General features: G+C 35.6%; 1 protein-coding gene across 2 annotated transcripts in view; it reads right to left on the bottom strand.

The window, feature by feature from the left end:
• The window catches only part of LAMA2 (laminin subunit alpha 2), a 795,715-nt gene that overhangs the window by 123,447 nt on the left and 652,017 nt on the right, over positions 1–20,251 (bottom strand). For both annotated transcript variants that reach the window (XM_072637652.1, XM_072637653.1), the window contains exons 36-37: positions 18,726–18,888; positions 10,549–10,759 (exon numbers count right to left, since the gene is read on the bottom strand). In XM_072637652.1, coding sequence (XP_072493753.1) covers positions 10,549–10,759; positions 18,726–18,888 — 374 coding nt within the window. The remainder of the gene's footprint in view (positions 1–10,548; positions 10,760–18,725; positions 18,889–20,251) is intronic.

Genomic DNA, 20,251 nt, shown 5'->3' with positions numbered 1-20,251 from the left:
AAGGTAACATCAGAGTATATCACCGTTTCTTCTCTCCTCCTCAACCCCCGAGATGTCTGAACAAAATTTTTTCTACAAGAGTTAAAAAAATATACATTCCTGAGATGGCTAGTATTCATCCATTGTTGCGTCACCTTGGCAACTTTCCCTCCTCATGATGAGATAATCAGAATTAGGAAAATCTTACAGTTGGTAGATACCTCAGACGTCATCTAGTCCACCTAATTAATACTGAATAATAATCTTTTCTACATTGTACCCTCTTAGTGGTCATCCAACTTCTACTTGTATCACTTCAATAATGGAGAACTCACCACTGGTTCAAATTACCTAAGTGATCAAAAATTCTGCATTACTTGTTAAGGGTTTAGACTTGTTTTAAGGAAAGTTAAGTGGTAGTCTGTTATAGTAGAAAGAGTTAGTAAGCTGAAATGAGGAAACTTAGGGTACCAAAATGACTCAGTTACCTGTTGGAACCGGACCATGGGCATTTTGTTACTTTGGACCTGTTTTCTAATCAGTAAAAAGTAGTGAATTCAATCAGATGATCTTGAAAGTTCATTCCACTTTTAATTACCTCTATTTTACTACTCAAATCTTTAAAAATCACGTTAAGTACTAACCATGTTTTATGGTGAATTACTTTATACAGAGTGAATGACTTTCTAGATCCATTTCAAAATGTGAGTAGAAATCTTGTGTACTAAGCTTGCCATATCTCATCAGCAGAACTATGCAGCAATTGTATCTTACAGTGGAAACTGTAATGATGTACATTTGTGGGGGATGTTATAGAGTAGATAATTGCCAAGATATACATTGAGCCAGATGCCCTGTGAAACTTCTTCCAACTATGAAATTTTATGGTGCTAACGTGATACTTTCATTCTATCTAGTGCATAATTTTGTCTGTTTTTTTTGATTTATACTATATTCAAGTTTTCTCTTCTATTTTTCTATTTGTGAATTTAACTGTAATCAACAATATTTTGAGCCCCTGTCATCCATATCTGAATATAAGGCATCCCCAAAGTCTTAGTATAGTTTTAAGCTTTAAAATGAACAGTCTTTATAATAATAATTAAAAATAAAAATTATAATATAATAAATATTTATAACAAAGTTAATAGTTTAACACTGCTTTGACTTGGATTACATGATTATTGTCTTGTTAGTAATGGCCTGCCCTTACAGAATGTAAAGTGCTTGAGGGTGGGCATGTTCCTTTTTTTTCTTTATAAGCCCAGTTCCTAGCATCTGCTTGACACTTAATATATGTACTTTGATTAAATGATTGCTAACTGAATAATAGGGAACATTCAGTTGTGTTCTATATACTCCACTGATTCTGTGATCTCACAGGTGTGGCTAATCCTACCAGGGATACAGATTGTGTTGCACTCCTGTCTATTCTGCACCCCTAAACACACGTAAGTTTGACAAAGGGGACTCTCCCGATGTGCCAAGTATGTTGCTCATATTCTTTTTACATGACACAGATAACAATATATCCTATTAACTGTCCATTGCTTTTCTTTAACTTGAACTTTGTGATGGACTTCCTTCATGAGAGTGGTGAGTAATGTTGGTGAACATGTCTCCCTGTCTCTCTTGGTATTAATAATCAGTGGGTCATTGAATAAAGTTCACTTTAGGTATTCTTCAAATGGGGGTCTAGAATCTAAAAGGTAAGCAGCCCAAGGAAGGTACTCTGAGTCATTTATATGACTTTGCCCAGGCATATAGCTACCTCAGGAATCAATTCAAGAATAACAGGAAATTGTTTCCTTTCCCACTAGCTCAGCTGTTTGATGGGAGAATGGGAAAGGATAAAAAGCTTGGTAAGAATCATTATTAGTAAGCCACAGGGTTTCTGGGGGAAGAGACAAGTGGTGTTATAATACGTAATAGATGCATGATACTACTATAATAGCTATAGCTGATAGCTCATGTCCTACATATACACATTGTACCAGAATTTCTTACTTCAACTATGAGATTGAAGGGACTCAGAAAATGTCTCTGTAGAAGCCCAGGTATAGTTCCCCTCTGAATTTTTTCGGGAAATCTCATTAGACATATATAGAATGCATTTCTGGGAACTGTAAGGACATCCCTTTACCATCTCTAACCACTGTCTTTTTTTAAAGGTTATTCCTAGAAGACTTTGATTCAATTCAATCAATTGATTTGAATTGAATTTTAAAAAATAGAATCAAGATTTAGACCTAGAAGTATTCTTAGAGATTAACACCATTATTTTATAGATGAACAAACTGGGGTCTTAAAAAGGTGAAATGATTACTCTCCTTGGTTAGCTTACATAGTTGGTATGTGGTAGAGTCATGATAGGAACCAAGCAATGGTTGCAAATATAGTGATTTTCTTGCAAGCCACACCATATGAACTATGTGCAAAACACTGTGCTAGTCAAAGTCCACTCAATTCAACCTCCTTCCACAGTGTATACTCTCACCTCCCATCTCCATTCCTTAACAATGTAGGATCTTCGGGAACAGTCCACGTATAATGGTTATGATAATCCTTACGTAACTGGAGTGTGCTAGAACCAGGTATAATGGAACTGATTGTTAAATTTTCCATGTGAACACTTAGGCCTCAAAAACTGGCTATAAGTTAAGACTTGATTTATTGTTTGTTGATTGTCAAAAGAAAAATGTTAATAATACAGATTAAAATTTTAAAATGAGTGTATATACATTTCCCTCTTCTTTCTTCTTGCCCAACCTGGTTGTTAAACATTTAGCAGCACATTCCTGTGCTGCTCTATAAAAATGCTTAGGTCTCAGTAGGAATGAAATAGAAGGCTCAGGGAATAAAGTCATCTCTAGACGGGGTCCTTGGGACAGCAGGTTAATAATAATAAAGATAATGAAAATAATAATAACTGGTGTTTATATTGTGCTTTAAGGTTTGAAAGTACTCTCTATTCATTATCTCATTTGAGCCTCAGAGCACCCCTGTATGGAGCTTTTCCAAGACTGTGCCTAAGGGAACTCATTTTCAGATTTTCCAGTCTCTTCTCATACCTTGTGTTGAAAATACTTTCTACTTAGCATGCTCATATGCTGTGCAATACTTGGGAATTTAACAATTAATTTTGCTAAATATAGTTAGTTGCATTAGTGTGAATCATAGTAATTTAGAATATTATAAAAATTTAAGAGTGAGGATTATAACCATCTGGGTGTTAGACACAATGTCACAGACATTATGGTCTCTTAACACAATAATGAGCCAGGCTTCCACAGCAGTTCTAAATGAGTCACCTCTGAGATCTACATTAACTTTTATAATAGGTTACTTTTTATTACTTGAAAGTGATATATATATATATATATGTATATACACATATGTATATACATACATATGTGTATATATATGCATATACGTGTGTATATATATGTATATATATGCACACACATATATACGTATATGTGTGTGCATATATATATGTATATATATGCACACACATATATACGTATATGTGTGTGCGTATATATGTATATATACGCACACACATATATACGTATATGTGTGTATACACATATATACGTATATATGTGTGTACACACACACACACACACACACACACACACACACACACACACACACACACACCAGCTGGATGGTACCCTAGCAACTAAATGAATTACTGTAGGTTCTAAAGGTGCCTAAATCACAGCCTGGGCATTGACAGTCTATCTTGAAATACAGGAGCAGGAAGGATTTGGGAATCTCTGAATGTGTCTGATCCATGTTACTTCTCTACTCAAAAACCTTCAGCAGCTCCCCCTCCCCCACCAAGGGAATAAATTATAAACTATTCATGCTGCCCAAGAACATCAAAAAACTGTCACCAACTTTTCTTTCTAGTCATATTTCATTCTATTTTCCTTTATAAATTCTATGTTCCAGGCAAACTGAACTAGTCAACATTGTGTCCCCTCTCGCTTCTGTGCCTTTGTTTATATCCTCTCCTGCATCTGGAATGGACTTCCTTTTCATTTCAGTCTACTGAAATTCCTCTCACTTTCCTTTAAGGCTCAATTCAGGAGGCACCTTGTTCGAAGGGGCTTTCCTCAATCCTTCCACTTCGCTAAGGGGAAAGTGAGCCTTACCTCCACAAATTTTTCATAGAAGTTTTTGCTGAGACCTTTCATTTGCACCTATACAATATTTGCTTGCATCAGTAGGAGAAACATGATGGGGGAAAAATTGTAAGGAACTTCTATCAGGAACACTGTAAGGCCCAGTAAGAAGACCTGAGTTTGAGTCCTGGCTTTACTACTTAGTAGTTAAAGGTGATTCCTATCTATTCCTTCATTTCTATCACTCCTGCCACAAGTAGTGTGTTTACTGAAAAATCTTCTGAATCCGATTTATGAACCACTGTTTTTGATGTTTGAAAAAATCAAGGAGAACCTTCATCTTAAGTTAGAGAATTAAGATGATTAAGTGCTGCTTTAATTTTGACAAAAAAAGTATAGAATTGAGTCTTTAAACTATAGGTTGATTGACTTGACTTCTATTCCTACCAAAATTCTGAAATGTATAACTGAAATGATAACTTAAATATTTCAAAGAGGAAGTAGTGATCATTAGAAGACAGCATGATTTTTATCGAGAAGAATTCTGTGTTCTTTTTGGCCAGAGTGAAATCCAAACATTTGACATTCTTGAATTGCAACAAGGCATTTGACAAAGTCTCTAATGCTATCTCACGTGGACAAAATGGCAAGATATAAGCTAGATGGAAGTCCACAGAAATGGAACTCATTGAATAGTGTGAAAAAATACTTTGTCATTTATTAATATTGTTTGAACCTACCTTTATGTGGGTAGAAAATGTCTAACCCTAAAGCTTACTTGGAGGTCTAGACCTAGATTAGGAAGACCTCAGTTTAAATCCTGTTTCAGACATTTACAGGCTGTGTGATCCTAAACAAGTGACTTAACTTCTGTCTGAAAAATGGGCTTACACCTCCCTGAGGTTGTGGTAAGGATCAAATGAGATATTTGTAAAAGAGGATCTGCAAGCTTTAAAGTATTATAATAAATATCAGCTGTTCTTATTTTCATTACATTGACTAGTACTAATTATCTTTGCCCTAGACAGCAAAACTAATAATAATATTGATGATAAGAACAATGACAATTGTAGCTAACATATTTATAGCTCTTACTCTGTGCCAAACAGTGTGCTTTACAATTATCATCTCATTTGCACAACACTCCTGCAAGGTAGGAACTATTGTGATTAGCATTTTGTAGTGGAGAAAACTGAAGGCAAACAGAGGGTTAGGTGACTTGCTTAGGTTGAATTTGAACTCAAGTCTTTCTGAATCCTTGATTTCAGGCTCAGTGCTCTCAATTCACTGCTACTATTCTCGCTGACTACTAAGACACATAATATAGATGCATAATGTGAAAAAAAAAGCCATACAAAGGCCATCATTTAAACTTGGATGCTGAATAAGTGGTCTTAATGGTGAACTTCACAGAAAGTGTGAAGTTGTGTGATGCTGACATTGTCATGGGCTCTTAGGTGATGTCTGAACGTGAGGGCTTCTGGGTTTTGAAAGCACTAACCAGGTAGATTTGTTGGAAAGACTATTTGCTGGTCTAGTCTTCTTAAACTATTTCCTAAATTACTATACTTTTCACACATGTAATTTCAACTTTTAAAAACTGATACATTAAAATAGAAAGGGGAATCCTTGGGTAAGTTAGTTATATTATGGAGGCATCACAGAACTGGATAAATCATGCTGCCCCTTATCTAATATGATCGAGGACCAAATCTGGCTTTACAAGATGCCACTCTTTCTTTTCTTGTAAACACTGCTGAGCATGACAGCCAAAACCCTAAATTGATAAGGGTTGCACATTCCAAGGAGTGAAAGCATCTGCCCTCCATTTCTCACAGATCTGAGGAGAAAGACTTTTCACAAAGATAAACCTTTAAAAGAACACTTCAAAAGTCAAATCCTTTTTCTCCTCTTTTTTGCTGATCCAGAGGAAAAGTGGGAAAAACAAATAGGCTAGAGTCCAAGGTTGGGGTTGAAAGTGAAACTGTATGCTATAAAGGATTTAGGATTCATTATCAGATTAGTTGGAGCCAGGTTTATCTCTAAGGGAAAAGTTGTCTCACAGAATGACTTATAAACTTGTGTATCCAATGGTTTTTTCAGTGCAGGTTGTGAGTTCACCCTTATGTGAACTCTAATGGCTATGCTGGTTATCAGGTACTGGAGGGAAGAAATTGACTCGATATTGCAGACTCAAAGCAGATGAAAGATGTTTTATATGAGGAGAGAAGTGTCTACATTTTTTTCTCTGTATACCTATCTAAAAAAATCAGTGATGAAAGGTGAGGTAATAGAACTCTGAGTAGGTCTCTTCATATGAGAAAAATTAATTGAGATACCAATCTTCAATCACCTTTGAGTTTCATTTTCAGTTGTGATATGCTCTTGGAAGATAATGGTATCTTAAGCTCTGACATCTGTTGCAGAGTATAAGGTGGCAAAAAAAAATTTCTAGAACTTTATAGGAAATTTCTCAAGTCAACATAATATTCAGCGACTTCAGTAGAGATCTGTACCTATGAATTATTTCACTTGGGAGCCAGTTGGGAAGGTAGCTGGGGGATTACCCAAAATTACTATAGGGCAGTCAGTTAGACCACAGGGTTTATAAATTGATGGGAGATGAGATGACAACCTCCAGAGAGTTCAGTATTTTAGGAGTTGGAGAGCCCTAGAAGAGGGGCATTATCACAGGGGATTATCATAATGATAGGGGCTGGAGCTAGGTGAGAGATCAGATTCAAGCAATGTGACATAGGCTAGTAGGGGTCCACCATGTATGAGGCTCAGAGTTGGAGGGAAAGGGAGTGCACCCTTTGGATATCAATACCCTGGGAAAAAGCCCCAGTTACTTCGTTCTTGTTATAGGTCTGCATCAAGTGACGGTGAACAAAGAGGAGGATAGCAGAAGATATATTAGGAAAGACAATTTGGGAGTAAGAATAGGAGAGGTGAAAGATTTCTAGATTATACACTAGATTCGTGCCAATACAGCATATTTTCTTCAAGAATAGGGTGCTGGACACAGAGACTACTAGATAAGATGACAAAAAATGAAAATGACTATTTTTAACAAAGAAATAACTTCCTTTTATAATATCTGAATCACCTATTTGTATATAGTCACTACTGCCTTGTTGAAATAACAATCAATAAAATTATAAGAAACAATAAAATATTTGCAGAAAATATGGGGAGGAATTGGGGCAATTCAATCTGAACTATTTAAACAATTTTTGGAAACTCAAAAAATTGAAATGGATAAAAGAACAGGCAGTAATACAGACTACCAGCTTTACTCCAGGAAGTCCAACTGATATAAATCAATCGCTACAATGAAGAGACCAAAAGATATTAGAAACTGGCACAGCCAGCTAATATTATTTTGTCGCCAAAGGGAAAAATATAATAGCCAAGAGACACATAAATTTATAACATAAACTTGTTAATAAAATCTTATAAGGGGGAAAGATGAAAGATTATAGCATTACTTTTTTTTTTTTAAGAAAGCAAACATTAGTAGATGGGGGAAAGTCTATAAAAAAAACTTGATAAAAGATCTCATTAGTCTTAATCATCCCAAAGGAATTTAAGATTGAAACCAGGGGGATAAAAAATAAATGGAAAAAAAGATCTATAATGATTTTTATGACAAATCCTTTTCACCATCAGAATGTAGCCGCTACATTTGTACTCTAATATCACAAGTCTCTGATGTGCCACATGAGGAAAAAGAAATGCTGTTGGAGAAAACAAAATAGGTTTGTGCTGGAGGTAACATAATTTTCTAGACCTTGGGGCATTGATTTTCAAGATATCTGAAAGAAGAAATGATGTACCAAATGGAAAAATAAGGAACACCAATCCTGAAAAAGTCAAACATTAGGAACTACTATAACCCTTCTTTTTTTATCTCTACAATTTTTTAAAATGAGAATAAACCACATGAATATTGAGGGCACTGATGAAGGTACAAGAGAAAATAAAGAGTTTAAAAATGATATTCTACTCATACTGTCAACCAATTGATTGAAAAGTATACAGAGAACAAGATCCCATGGTGCTTAATTGTTTATTGACTATGAAAAAGGCTTTGATTTGGTATGATGAAATGCTCCTTTAAAGACCCTCCTCCATCAAGGTACATATGTCTAAATTACATGCAAAAAATTCCTTGAAAGATTTAACAACAGAGATAGCTATTTAATGATATCTGGTTATTAATATTAAATGGGATGTAAAATAGTTGTAAGCTTGCCAAAAGTTTGTCATTGTTATGGAGGATGTTCAGGTCTTGTCCGTAGATGACATTGTGCTAACTGTCAGCTCTAAGGAGGATTGATTGTAGAGGGAAGAGACTGAAATCAGGGAGATGAATTAGGATCTTATCATAAAGTCTAAGCAAGAAGTAATGCATACCTGAACTGGAGTGGCTATGGTGTCAGGAGTGAAGGGAATGCGGATATTGAGGAGATATAATCAATGAGACTTGGCAACTGGTTGGAAATGGGGTTTGAATAATAGTGAAGAGCTGTGAATTGTTCTTATGCTGTGAACCTAGATGACAGGAATCATGATGGTGCCCTTGATAGAAATAGGGAAGTTAGGAGGAAGGGAAAGTTTAGTTTGAAAGATAATGAGTTCTCTTTTAAGTGTTGAGTTTGGAAATGTGGGAGAGATAATGAAGGACAGTTCTGTAAAATTGCATAAAGATATTAGTTGAATATGCAGAAGTTGATGAGATCACCAAGGGAGGTAGTGCAGAGGGAAGAGGAAAGGGCCCAGGACAAAGCCCATACTTAAAGGGTAAGTAATAGAAAATGATCCTAGCAAAGGACAATGAGGATAGTTCAGACTGGTGGGAAGAGAACCAGAACAAGGCAGGGTTATGAAAACCCAGGGTTGAAAGGGTATCCAGAAGAAGGGGGATCAACAATTTCAAAAGGTCAAGAAGTATGAGTATTCAGAAAGGCCATAGGGTTTATCAGTGAAAATTTGATCATTGGAAAGCTTGGGTAAAGCATATAAGCTGAGTGGTGAAGACAAAACCGCGTATGTCTATCTCTATTAAAAAAAAAGTGGAAGAATAATGCCTGTTTTCCAGACTTTTACAACTATAGATTAAATGGACAATCCATACAGTAGGATATGTGTTAGTCTGTATATATATATATATATATATATATATATATATATATATATATATATATATATATATATATACATATACATATATATATGTATATATATATATGTAGACATATATAGCACATGGATAATGAGGTAGACCTAAATTTGATTTTCTTTGGGAAAAACAAATTTTCATCCTTTCAATAGCAATATTCTTCTGGAGTTTCTATATTGCTGAGATACATAAAATATCATATTTTTTCTTTAAATTATTTTGAATAATATTTTTCCCAATCACATGTAAAAATAATTTTAATATTCATTAAAAAAATTTTGAGTTCCACATTCTCTCCCTCTCTCCCTTCTCTATTCCCTCCCTGAGAAATGAAGCAATTTATTACAGAATACCATACTTCCTAAAAAATTAAAATTGTGGATTCCCTAAAGGGTAACGGAGGAATGAGTAGCAGATATAAATAGGTAGTCTCATATCACTCTTGAATAACTGTTTAAGAGAAATAGCGTATAAAGGACATCATCAGAGAGATACATTCCTGGGAGAAGAAATGGATCATTTGTGAAGCATGAGAAATGAATGACGAGATGACCTAGATACTCCATTGGTACATATACGTTGTCATGAGATTTAGAGGAAAATATTGGGTGCATTTTGAAGTATTTACTAGTTTAGAGACTTGTCTAAGGGCATTTAACAGCTGCTTACTGCCAAAGTTAGGAGTATAGCCAGTTAAGTATTGTTTCAAATATACCACATTAAATTGTGACATTTTGAGATAGTTTTACTTTGACTGTGAGACAAAAGCTGGCAACGTGGAAGAAAAAAATACTTTAAAAGAACATTATTTACCTCCTCTTCCCACTAAAAGAGTATTTGTGTACCTTAGACAAAAACAGAAAATTGCTAGCCTCCTTCCTTGCCCTCTCAGTTTCCAAAGTGTATTATTCTGGCATAGAGGCTTTGCATTTCATCATATGTTAACACAAACACTTATGTGCCAAAGTTAGTTGAGTTTCTTGGCATTCAATATATATGCATTTTAAAAAGCAATTTTAAGTGTCTCGTTACTTATCCCTTAAATTCTTTCCTTTCCATCTTGTGTTTCTTTGCCTATTCCTAGTGTTTGCTCTGCCCCAAGTACCATTTTTGGACTTTGTATGCCTGAGGTTTTTGATTGTAGAGAAATGTTAGCTAACTCCATAGCCTCAGTCCTTAAACTCCATTTCTAGTTTTTCCCCATCCCCAGTTGCCCCACATTTTGATCCAATACCCCAACTTGGGACTTACCTCCAGATCGGTCATGTTTTTTTGGTTTGTTTCAGATAAGCGATCAGCCTCTCTGATTTTATCGGTGGCTTCTCTCAACAGGTCCTGGGCATCATCTATTTTGCTCTTGTAGTCATTCAGTTTGTCCCTAAGCTCTTTTTCCAACTCTTCATTTTTCCCCCGTGATTCTCCAAACAACTTCTTGACTTTCCTTAGAAGGGCTTCAGCAGCTCTGCAATCACACCAACCCCAAGAGCAGATCATAAGCCCACCTTACCACTGCAAGTGTTTTTGTTGCATCAAATCATGTGCAAAAGAAATACCAAAGTTAAAAGAAAGAAACAGAAAAAAAGCAAAGCAAGTATGGAAAGAGGTAGTAAGCAGATTCCTTGTTACTAAAGCAATTAGAAAATTGGTACTTGAAAAATCACAATCCATTTTTATGAGAATTAAAAATAGAAGTCTTTAGTCCTTATCAGTGGTGTATAATCATTTTGGAAGTGAGATACTTTTTCACAGTCATTCTAAGAATCAGGCTGATGAAGTGAGTTTTATGAATCACTTCACTTGTCAAAAAGCATCACCTCATCCACCCTAATGAGACACTTGGAACACTTCACCATTAGTCTGAATGAAGGGGACTGAATATTGATATGCCTGATTTGAAGATGTGGCCTAACAGAAGTCTGATAAGCTACTTCTTTGGCTAGTTGGGTATTATTACTGTAACTTGTTCCCTATTCTTTTCCTGTCTCATCTGATTTTTTTGTACCTAATCCCATCATAGTTATATATTTTCTGTCTCTGTGGCTGAGCAGATATACATCTTGCCCAGAAAATGATATAAATTTGAAAAGTTGGAACTTTTCATAGGAAAAGTTTTATGCAGCAAATCCATTATTTTTCTAGAAACAACTACACACGGTAGCACCAGTATGGCAGAGTGGATAATAGGGAGACCTGGGTTCTCTGCAAGTTTCTTGGCCTCTATGAACCTAAGTGATTCTCTAAAACCTATCTGCTAAGTCTTTTTCTTACACTGATGAATCAGATAATTTGGAGCACTAAAACCTGGTTTTAAGACTTAATACCTGTAAGGCCTGGAGAAGGCTCTTTACCTCAATAGGTCTCAGTATTCAGGGTTTCTCCTGGCTTCTAAATATATGGTAATTTGATCTTTCACATATTCTTGTAATGACAACTACATAAACTCTCTTGCATTTCTTCTGTTTCTAATGTTTATATTATTCTGTGGACATATACATACGTGAATTCAACTAAATGGGACCATTATTTGACACCCTCCCCCCTCCAAAGAATGTCTTGTGATCTTCCACATCTTTTCAGGCATTTAGGTTGCACAGTGGCTAGAGCTCTGATCCTGCAGTCAGAAAGACCTGAGATTAAATCTAGCTTCAGCCACTTGCTAGCTGTGTGACCCTAGGTAAATCACTTAACCTTTGCCTGCCTCAGTTTCTCATTGTAAAATGGGAATAATAACAGCATCCCCATCCCACGGTTGCTCTGATGATCAAATCAAATAATATTTGTTAAGTGTTTAGCACAGTTCCTGGCTCCTAGTAGGAGCTTAATACATGCTTATTCCTTTCCTTTCCTTGGCTCATGTTATTGTTCTCATCTGTCTGACATGTCCTTTTCTTTCTTTTACCTGCTGGATTCTTATTCAACCTTTAAGGTCTAACTTAAGTGCTGCCTGTTCCGTGATCCTCCCCTGCCTTGATCAGTAATGACCCTCCCTCCTGAACTTCACAGAGCATTATTTTACTTCTGTCTAATTCGTTCAACACATACTATTGATATTACTTTGTGTCAGTCCTCTAACAGAACGTAAGCCTCACGAGTGCAGGGACTGCGCCTTATCTAAACATTGCGTCTCCCCAGAAACTAACATCATCCCGTGCGCATTGTAGATGCTTGAGAAAGGATCAAAGGCTCTCATGGTTTGAAGGGACTCAGAAGTCTTCTACTTTCACTTGTACTTAAAAAATAGTTTGCTCCCTAATAGGTTTGTTGAATGGATTTTGATACATCTCCTAACAATAGTCAATTACTTTCCTCTTCTTTTTTTATTGCTTCTTTCAAACCAATTTATTCTTGGTTTCTTTATTTGATGTTTCTAATCCTTTTTTTAGTATCTTTGATGACACCAACAAAGTATTTGGTAAACTGGGAATATTAGTAAATTATGCTTGTGTTTATCCTTTTTTCCGGACTTAAAAAAAAAAAGACACCATGCATGTTTTTTGAATCACTAATACACAGTTAATCAAACCATTAAATTAATAACTAGTGTCACCATGACTACAGCATGTAAACACATTATTTTATATGTAGGCTGAAATATATATACATTAAAACTTTTTTTCTGTACTTCTTGCGTTTTCATGTGCTGTTGGTTTTTATCATAGTTCTGTGTTTAATCCTTCCTTTATTTTGACAAGTTTCTATCATCCCTTAATCATGTTACTGATTTTTTAGACTCTCTGATGACGTTTTAGGACACAGCTTCCAATGGAGGTATGTGTAGAATGCCTAAAATGGTGCAACTTACATGGAAAATATTGGGGTACCTGATTCTGGATGACAATAAAACTGATGCATGTGTAAACAACATGTGTTTGCCTACTACAGAACTGAAAGTAGCTTTTTTTGCATTGGCTGTATTATGGCTGGAACTGTATCTTTTAAACTGTCCAGCAATGTAGTTTTTTCTTGCTTTCGTGTCTGAGGGTGAAGGATACCTTTACTCATACTAGGTGACACCATGGGGTAAATGAGGAAACCCTATGGGTTATCTTCCTTCTTACCCCTTAGGGTGGACTCCTTTGGGGCCCTGCCTGAGGGCCCCTCTGGACCCTCCTAGCTTCAGAGTGATTATCAATAGTAACTGTTGCTGTTTCCCACCCAGTCTGATACCCTTCTTTTTTCTTGACTTCACTAAAAGGGGCCATGCCCTGGCTACTTCTTAAACAGGCCTATTTAATGAATGGGTGTTGCCTCACGCTAAGTGAAAGCTTGCAAAGACCTTGGCCTAAAGGGCCCAAGGTCTCCCAGTGCATCCTGGGTCATCTCCAGTCATCCTGAGGAATATCAGGTCTCTGGATTCAGTCAAAGTCAAGTGCAAGTCATGTCATCATTTCTCTGATGGCATGGTCTTCTTCAGCAATGAAGGACGAACATAGCAATCCCCTTAGGGCATTTGGCCCCAAGAAATAAACCTGGAATTTTAGCCTTTTTCTTTCATCTTTTTAAAAAATCTTTCTTCTCCCCATTCCCATTTAATAGTATTTTACTTTTTTTCTAATTACATGTAAAGATAGTTTTCAACACATCTTTTTATGAGATTGGGAGTACCAATTTTTTCCCCTCCCTTCCTTATGCCTCCTCTTCTTTCTCCCCAAGATAGCAAGCACTATGACATAGGTTGTACATATACAATCACTTCAAACATATTTCTGCATTGCTCATGTTGTGATAAATGTCAGAACAAAAAAGGAAAAACCACAGAAAAGAAAAAAGTGAAAGTAATCTACTTCGATCTGCACTCAGACTCCATAGTTCTTTCTCTGGATGTGGACAGAATGTTCCGTCATGAGTTTCTTGGAATTGTCTTAGATCAATCTACTGCTAGGAAGAGCCAGGTCTGTCATGGCTGATCATCGCACAATGTTGCTTTTACTGTGTACAATGTTCTCCTGGTTCTGTTTACTTCACTGAGCTTTAGTTCATGTAAGTCCAGGTTTTTCTGAAATTCACCTGCTCATCATTTCTTATTGCACAATAGTATTCCATCGCATTCATATACCACTGCTTGTTCAGTCATTCCCCAATTGATGGGTATCCCCTCAATTTCCAATTCTTTGCCACCATGAAAGGTGTTGCTATTACAGTTTTTGTACATGTGGATCCTTTTCCCTTTTTAATGATCTCTTTGGGACACAGACCTAGTAGTAGTATTGCTGAATCTAAGGGTATGCACAGTTTGCTTGCCTTTTGGGCATAGTACCAAATTGCTCTCCGGAATGGTTAGATCAATTTACAAGGCCACTAATAATGCTTTAGTGTTCCAAATTTCTCACTATTTCTCCAATATTTGTCATTTTCCTTTTCTATCATATTAACCAATCTGGTAGGTGTGAGGTAGTATCTCAGAGTTGTTTTAATTTGCATTTCTCTAATCAATAGTGATTTAGAGCATTTTTTCATATGACTATTGATAGCTTTAATTTAATTGATTCATCTGAAAACTGCCTGTTCATATTCTTTGACCATTTATCAATTGGGAAATGACTTGTATTCTTATAAATTTGACTCAGTTTTCTGTATATTTGAAAAATGAGGTCTTTGTCAGAAACAGTGGCTGTAAAAATTGTTTCCCAGCTTTCTGCTTTCCTTCTCATCTTGGTTGCATTGGTTTTGTTTGTGCTGAATCTTTTAAATTTAATATAATCAATATTGTTCATTTTGAATTTCATAACATTCTCTGTCTCTTGTCATAAGTTCTTCTTTTCTCCATAGTAGGTAAACTGTTCCTTGCTTTCCTAATTTGCTTATGGCATCATCCTTTATTACTCATGTAATCATTCTGACCATCTTGGTGTACAGTGGAAGATGCTGGTCTATGCATACTTTTTGACATACTATTTTCCAGTTTTCCTAGCTGTTTTGTCAAATAATGAGTTCTTATCCCAGAAGCTGGAGTCTTTGGGTTTATCAAGCAATAGATTATTATAGTTATTGATTACTATGTCTTGTGTACCTAACACATTCCACTGATCTAGCACTCTATTCCTTAGCTAGTACCAAAGAGTTTTGAGGATTATTACTGCTAATATAGTTTTAGATCTGGCAGTACTAGGTTACCTTCCTTTGTATTTTTTTTCATTAATTCCCTTGATATTCTTGATCTTTTGTTGTCCCTGATGAATTTTGTTATTATTTTTTCTAGCTCTACAAAATAATTTTTGGTAGATATTATGGCACTGAGTAAGTAAACTAATCTGGCAGAATTGTCATTTATATTAAGTTAGCTCAGCCAACCCATAAGCTATTGATACTTTTTCAATTGTTTAGATCTGACTTTACTTCTGTGAAAAGTGTTTTGTCATTGTGTTCATATAGTTTCTGAGTTTGTCTTGGCAGGTAGATTCCCAAATATTTCATATTATTTACAGTTATTTAAAATGGAATTTGTCTTTCTGTCTCTTGCTATTGGGCTTTGTTGGTCATATAAAGAAATGCTGATGATTTATATGGGTTTATTTTATGTTCTGCAATTTTGCCAAAGTTGTTAATTATTTCAAATAGGTTTTTAGTTGATTCTCTAGGGTTCTGTCAGTATACCATCATGTCATCTACAAAAGGTGATAGTTTTGTTTCCTCATTGCATATTCTAATTTCTTTAATTTCTTTTTCTTCTCTTATTTGTATAGCTAACATTTCTAGTACAAAATTAAATAATAGTGGTGATAATGGGCATCCTGGTTTCACCCCTGAACTTACTGAGAAAGCCTGTAGCTTATCCCCATTACATATAATGCTTACTGCTGGGTTTAGATAGACACTACTTATCATTTTAAAGAAAACTCCATTTATTCCTGTGGTCTCTAGTACAATGTTTTTTAAACCGTGGGTTGAAACTCTATATAGGGTCATGAAAAATTTTGCAATAGCAAAGGGTTTTTGAATGTTCAATGACCAAAAATTAATTAAAAATCAAATGTGTAATGAATCTGAATTGTTTCTAGCAGCACTTGCCTGTGTTGTATGGTGTAACTTCACTGCAGCCTTGGTTCTTAACACAAAGCCCACATTGTACATGCCCTCTGACCACACAGTGCCAATGACATTGCTTAAATGGAAAATGGGTTCCTGAGTGGAAAAAGTTTCAGAAACCCTGCTCTGGCATTTTTAATAGGAATGGGTGCTGTTTTTTGTCAAAAGCATTTTCTCTGTCTATTGAGATAACAATATGATTTCTGTTAGTTTTGTTGATATGCTCAATTACACTGATAGTTTTCCTGATATTAAACCTGGTATATACATTCCTGGTATACATCCCACCTATATTATTACTGTATTATCCTCATGATAAATTGCTGTAATCTCTTTGCTAATATTGCATTTAAAATTTTTGCATTAACAATCATTAAGGAAATTGGTCTATAGTTTTCTTTGTTTGGGCTCTTTCTGGTTTAGGTATCAGCATTATATTTGTGTCATAAAAGGAATTTGCTTATTTTTTCGAAATAGTTTATATAGTATTGGAATTAATTGTTCTTTAAATGTTTGGTAGAATTCACTTGTAAATCCATCTGACCTTGGAGATTTCTTCTTAGGGAGTTCATTCATGGCTTGTTCAACTTCTTTTTAATAAAATGGGCTTATTTAAATATTTTATTTCTTCTTCTGTTAATCTATAGAAGCTGCTAAATTCTATGCAATCTTGACTGCGACTCCTTGATATTTGAATTATTTCTTTTTGACTGCTTGTAGCCTTTTCTCCTTGAAATGATCATTCTGGAATTTGGCTACCATATTCCTCACGAGTTTTCATTTTGGGATCTCCTGCAGGAAATGATCAGTGGATTCTTTCAATGACTATTTCACTCTTACACCATGGGTGTTTTTCTTGATAATTTCTTGAAAGATGCTGTGCAGGGTCTTTTTTTTTTTATCATGGCTTTCAGGTAGTTCAATAATTCTTAAATTACCTCTCCTGGATCTATTTTTCAGGTCAGTGGTTTTTCTAATAAGATATTTTACATTTCTTCTTTTCTTTCATTCTTTTGATTTTGTTTGACTGATTCTTGATCTCTCATAGAGTCATTAACTTCCACTTGCCCAATTTTAATTTTTAAGGAATTATTTTCTTCAGTTGGCTTTTGTATCTCCCTTTCCATTTGGCTAACTCTACTTTTTAAGGAATTGCTTTCTTCAGTGCATTTTCCCCCCATTTGACCAACTGTATCTTTTAAGCAATTGTTTTCTTCAGTCAGTTTTTGTCCTTTCTTTTCTAATCTATTGACTCTCTTGCATAACTCTCATTTCTTTTCCCAATTTTTCTTCTGCTTCTCTTATTTGATTTTTAAAAATCCTTTTTAAGCCCTTCCAAGAAGGTTTTTTGGGCCTGAGACCAATTCATATTCCCCTGTAAGTGAGACAGATCTTTTTTGAGTTCTTCTAAGTTATCTTAAGCTGGGAAACTTTTTCACTTTGTCAATCTATTACTCTAGAATCTGTTTAGAGGCTTGATTTAATGGTGTTTCTGAGGGAAAATTGGGAGAGCGCAGGCAACTTCCTGGCTTTTCTCTACTATCTTGGCTCTGCCTTCCTTTCATCCTTTTCAATTCTTGGGGAATGGAGTAGAATTTTTGACCTGGGAGCTTGAGCCCTGAGGACCGAGGTATCTAGAAATCCATATAGGGAATTCAAACCATCCTAGCTAGGAAGACCTAAAGAGCAGGGCTCTGGAAAGATAGTTCAGTGGGGATTTGGGTTTGAGCTTGGTAGGACTAATGATGTTATATATGAATAGAATTATACTGAGGTCCTAATCCCTCTGCCCTTCCTAAAGACCTAGATAATAGAGGAGGAATAATAACACCAAGGAGTTAGAGGATATGTTTGTATGCTGTTGCTATATCTTTGAAGTAAATATCCATTTAGGGAATCTTATGTTAAGTGGTTAAATGAAAGTGGGATCCTAGTGATTAGACCTCTAAAAATGGAGGGAAGACAATTAGCTAAAAATTGAACAAATATCACACAGCTGAGAACCCCAATGCCTTCAGTGTACCACGGAACCCTAGGGTTGCAGGTAAAATGGAACAGACCTGGCCCTCAGAGTGGGGCCAAAGGAACCCATGTTAAATTTCTATGGATAATTATGTCAGAGTAGTATTACTGCAAGTCAGGTGTTCTCTTGGTTCCTTATTCCATCTTCTCTTTGTTCATTCCTACAATCACTAATTTCTTTTTTACCCCTTCTTTTCAACATTTCTCTTCCAGCACTCTTCTCCCATGCATCAAGTTTTATCACTGAATGTAAGGAACCTTTTGCCTCCAGATGTGAAATGTTTAAGTCAAACATTTTAGAGATGTACATAGAATTAAAAAAGATTAAGAAGCACAAGTATAAGGTTCAGAAAAAGAAAGTCTATGGTAGACTGACTTACACCAACTCATCCTGGACAACTTCATTTTGCATATCTAGATTTTTCTGCCTTAACTCCGCCATCATCTGATCAATCTCTTGCTGTAGTTCTTGAAAACTTTTCTCCAAGGCTTTGTCCTGGACTCCAAGAGTTTCATTTAGTTTTATAGCTTTTTCGTTTACAGCTACATGGGGTAAAACAAATAGTAAAGATCAATAAATAAATGTGACACATTCCATAACAGTATTTAGCATCTGCTTAACATTACAGTTTCCAAAGATAATATAGCACACCATGGGTAGTCCTGCTATGAAAGATAAAGGCAGTTTATATAACGATCAGCAACAAAAGGGGGAGATCTGACATATTCACTAAGATTTCTTATTTTATTCCATTTTGGGGCACAGTATTTAAAATTAGGGCAGCTAAGTGGCTCAGTGGATACAGTGCCAGACCTGGAATCAAAAAGACCTGAATTCAAATTCTGCTTCTGACACTTAGTAGTTGTGTGACCCTAGATATGTCAATTAACCCTGTTTGACTCACTTTCTTCATCTGTAAGGCAAACCACTCCAGGTTCTTAGCCAAGAAAACCCACAGACAGCATAGGAGCTACAAGATTTATGTAGCTTCAGATAGAGCCCCATACCATCTTGGTGTGAGTATGGTCAATTTTGTGGATCTCTCCATCTACCAGCACAAGTACCCACTCATTACCCATTTGCTGAGAGATGCTACTGTTAGTTACTTGTACTGTGTAGTTGCTTTTATTATCTTTTTTCATGAAATCACCAAACTTTCAATTTTTCTGTGGTCTGTAAAGATTATATCCCTCATATAACTTTCTACCTGCCAAAACTATATGTGTATGCATGTGTGTAATATCTATGTACATCTATGCATATGTGAATGTATGTGAGTATGTTACACATGAATTTACATGTAGGTGTATGTATATATTATATATGGATATGAACATATATGTATTTGCATTCACATATGTGTGTGTAATAAAACTAGGAGATCTGATTTATAGTAGGTATTGAACTCATGAGACAATGATGGAGGGGTGGATATTCTACAGAGCTCCACCCTTTCTTATATTGTCATTTTTATTCACTGTACTTTTTAGACCAATCTTCTTTAGATATTTAAATGTTCAGGAACAAAGTTAAACCCAAAGCATTCCAAACAGTCCCATTGCTTTTCCCTAAGCCCATTCCTTCATATAGCTTGACTGTTGACAACCAGCTGTTATAGTGGCTAGTATTAGACTTAGAGTCAGGAATGCCAGGTTTCAAATGTTGCCTCAGATACTGCGGAGCTGTGTGTTTTGGAGCAATTCACTTAATTTCTCTCACATTAGTATTCTCATTTGGTGAATAAAAATGAATAAAATAATGGCATGTATCTCCCAGGGTTACTGTAAGGACCAAGTGACATCATATCTGTGTAGTGATTTGCACACCTTAAAACATTACATAAATGTTAGTTATTGTTATTATTATAATACTGGTGTTATCACTGACTCTCCCATTTCCAATTCC

Source organism: Notamacropus eugenii, chromosome 2, assembly GCF_028372415.1.
Source record: "Notamacropus eugenii isolate mMacEug1 chromosome 2, mMacEug1.pri_v2, whole genome shotgun sequence".
NCBI classification, from domain to species: domain Eukaryota; kingdom Metazoa; phylum Chordata; class Mammalia; order Diprotodontia; family Macropodidae; genus Notamacropus; species Notamacropus eugenii.
The sequence above is the reverse complement of the archived record's forward strand: the minus strand, read 5'-3'. Positions and strand labels throughout refer to the sequence as shown.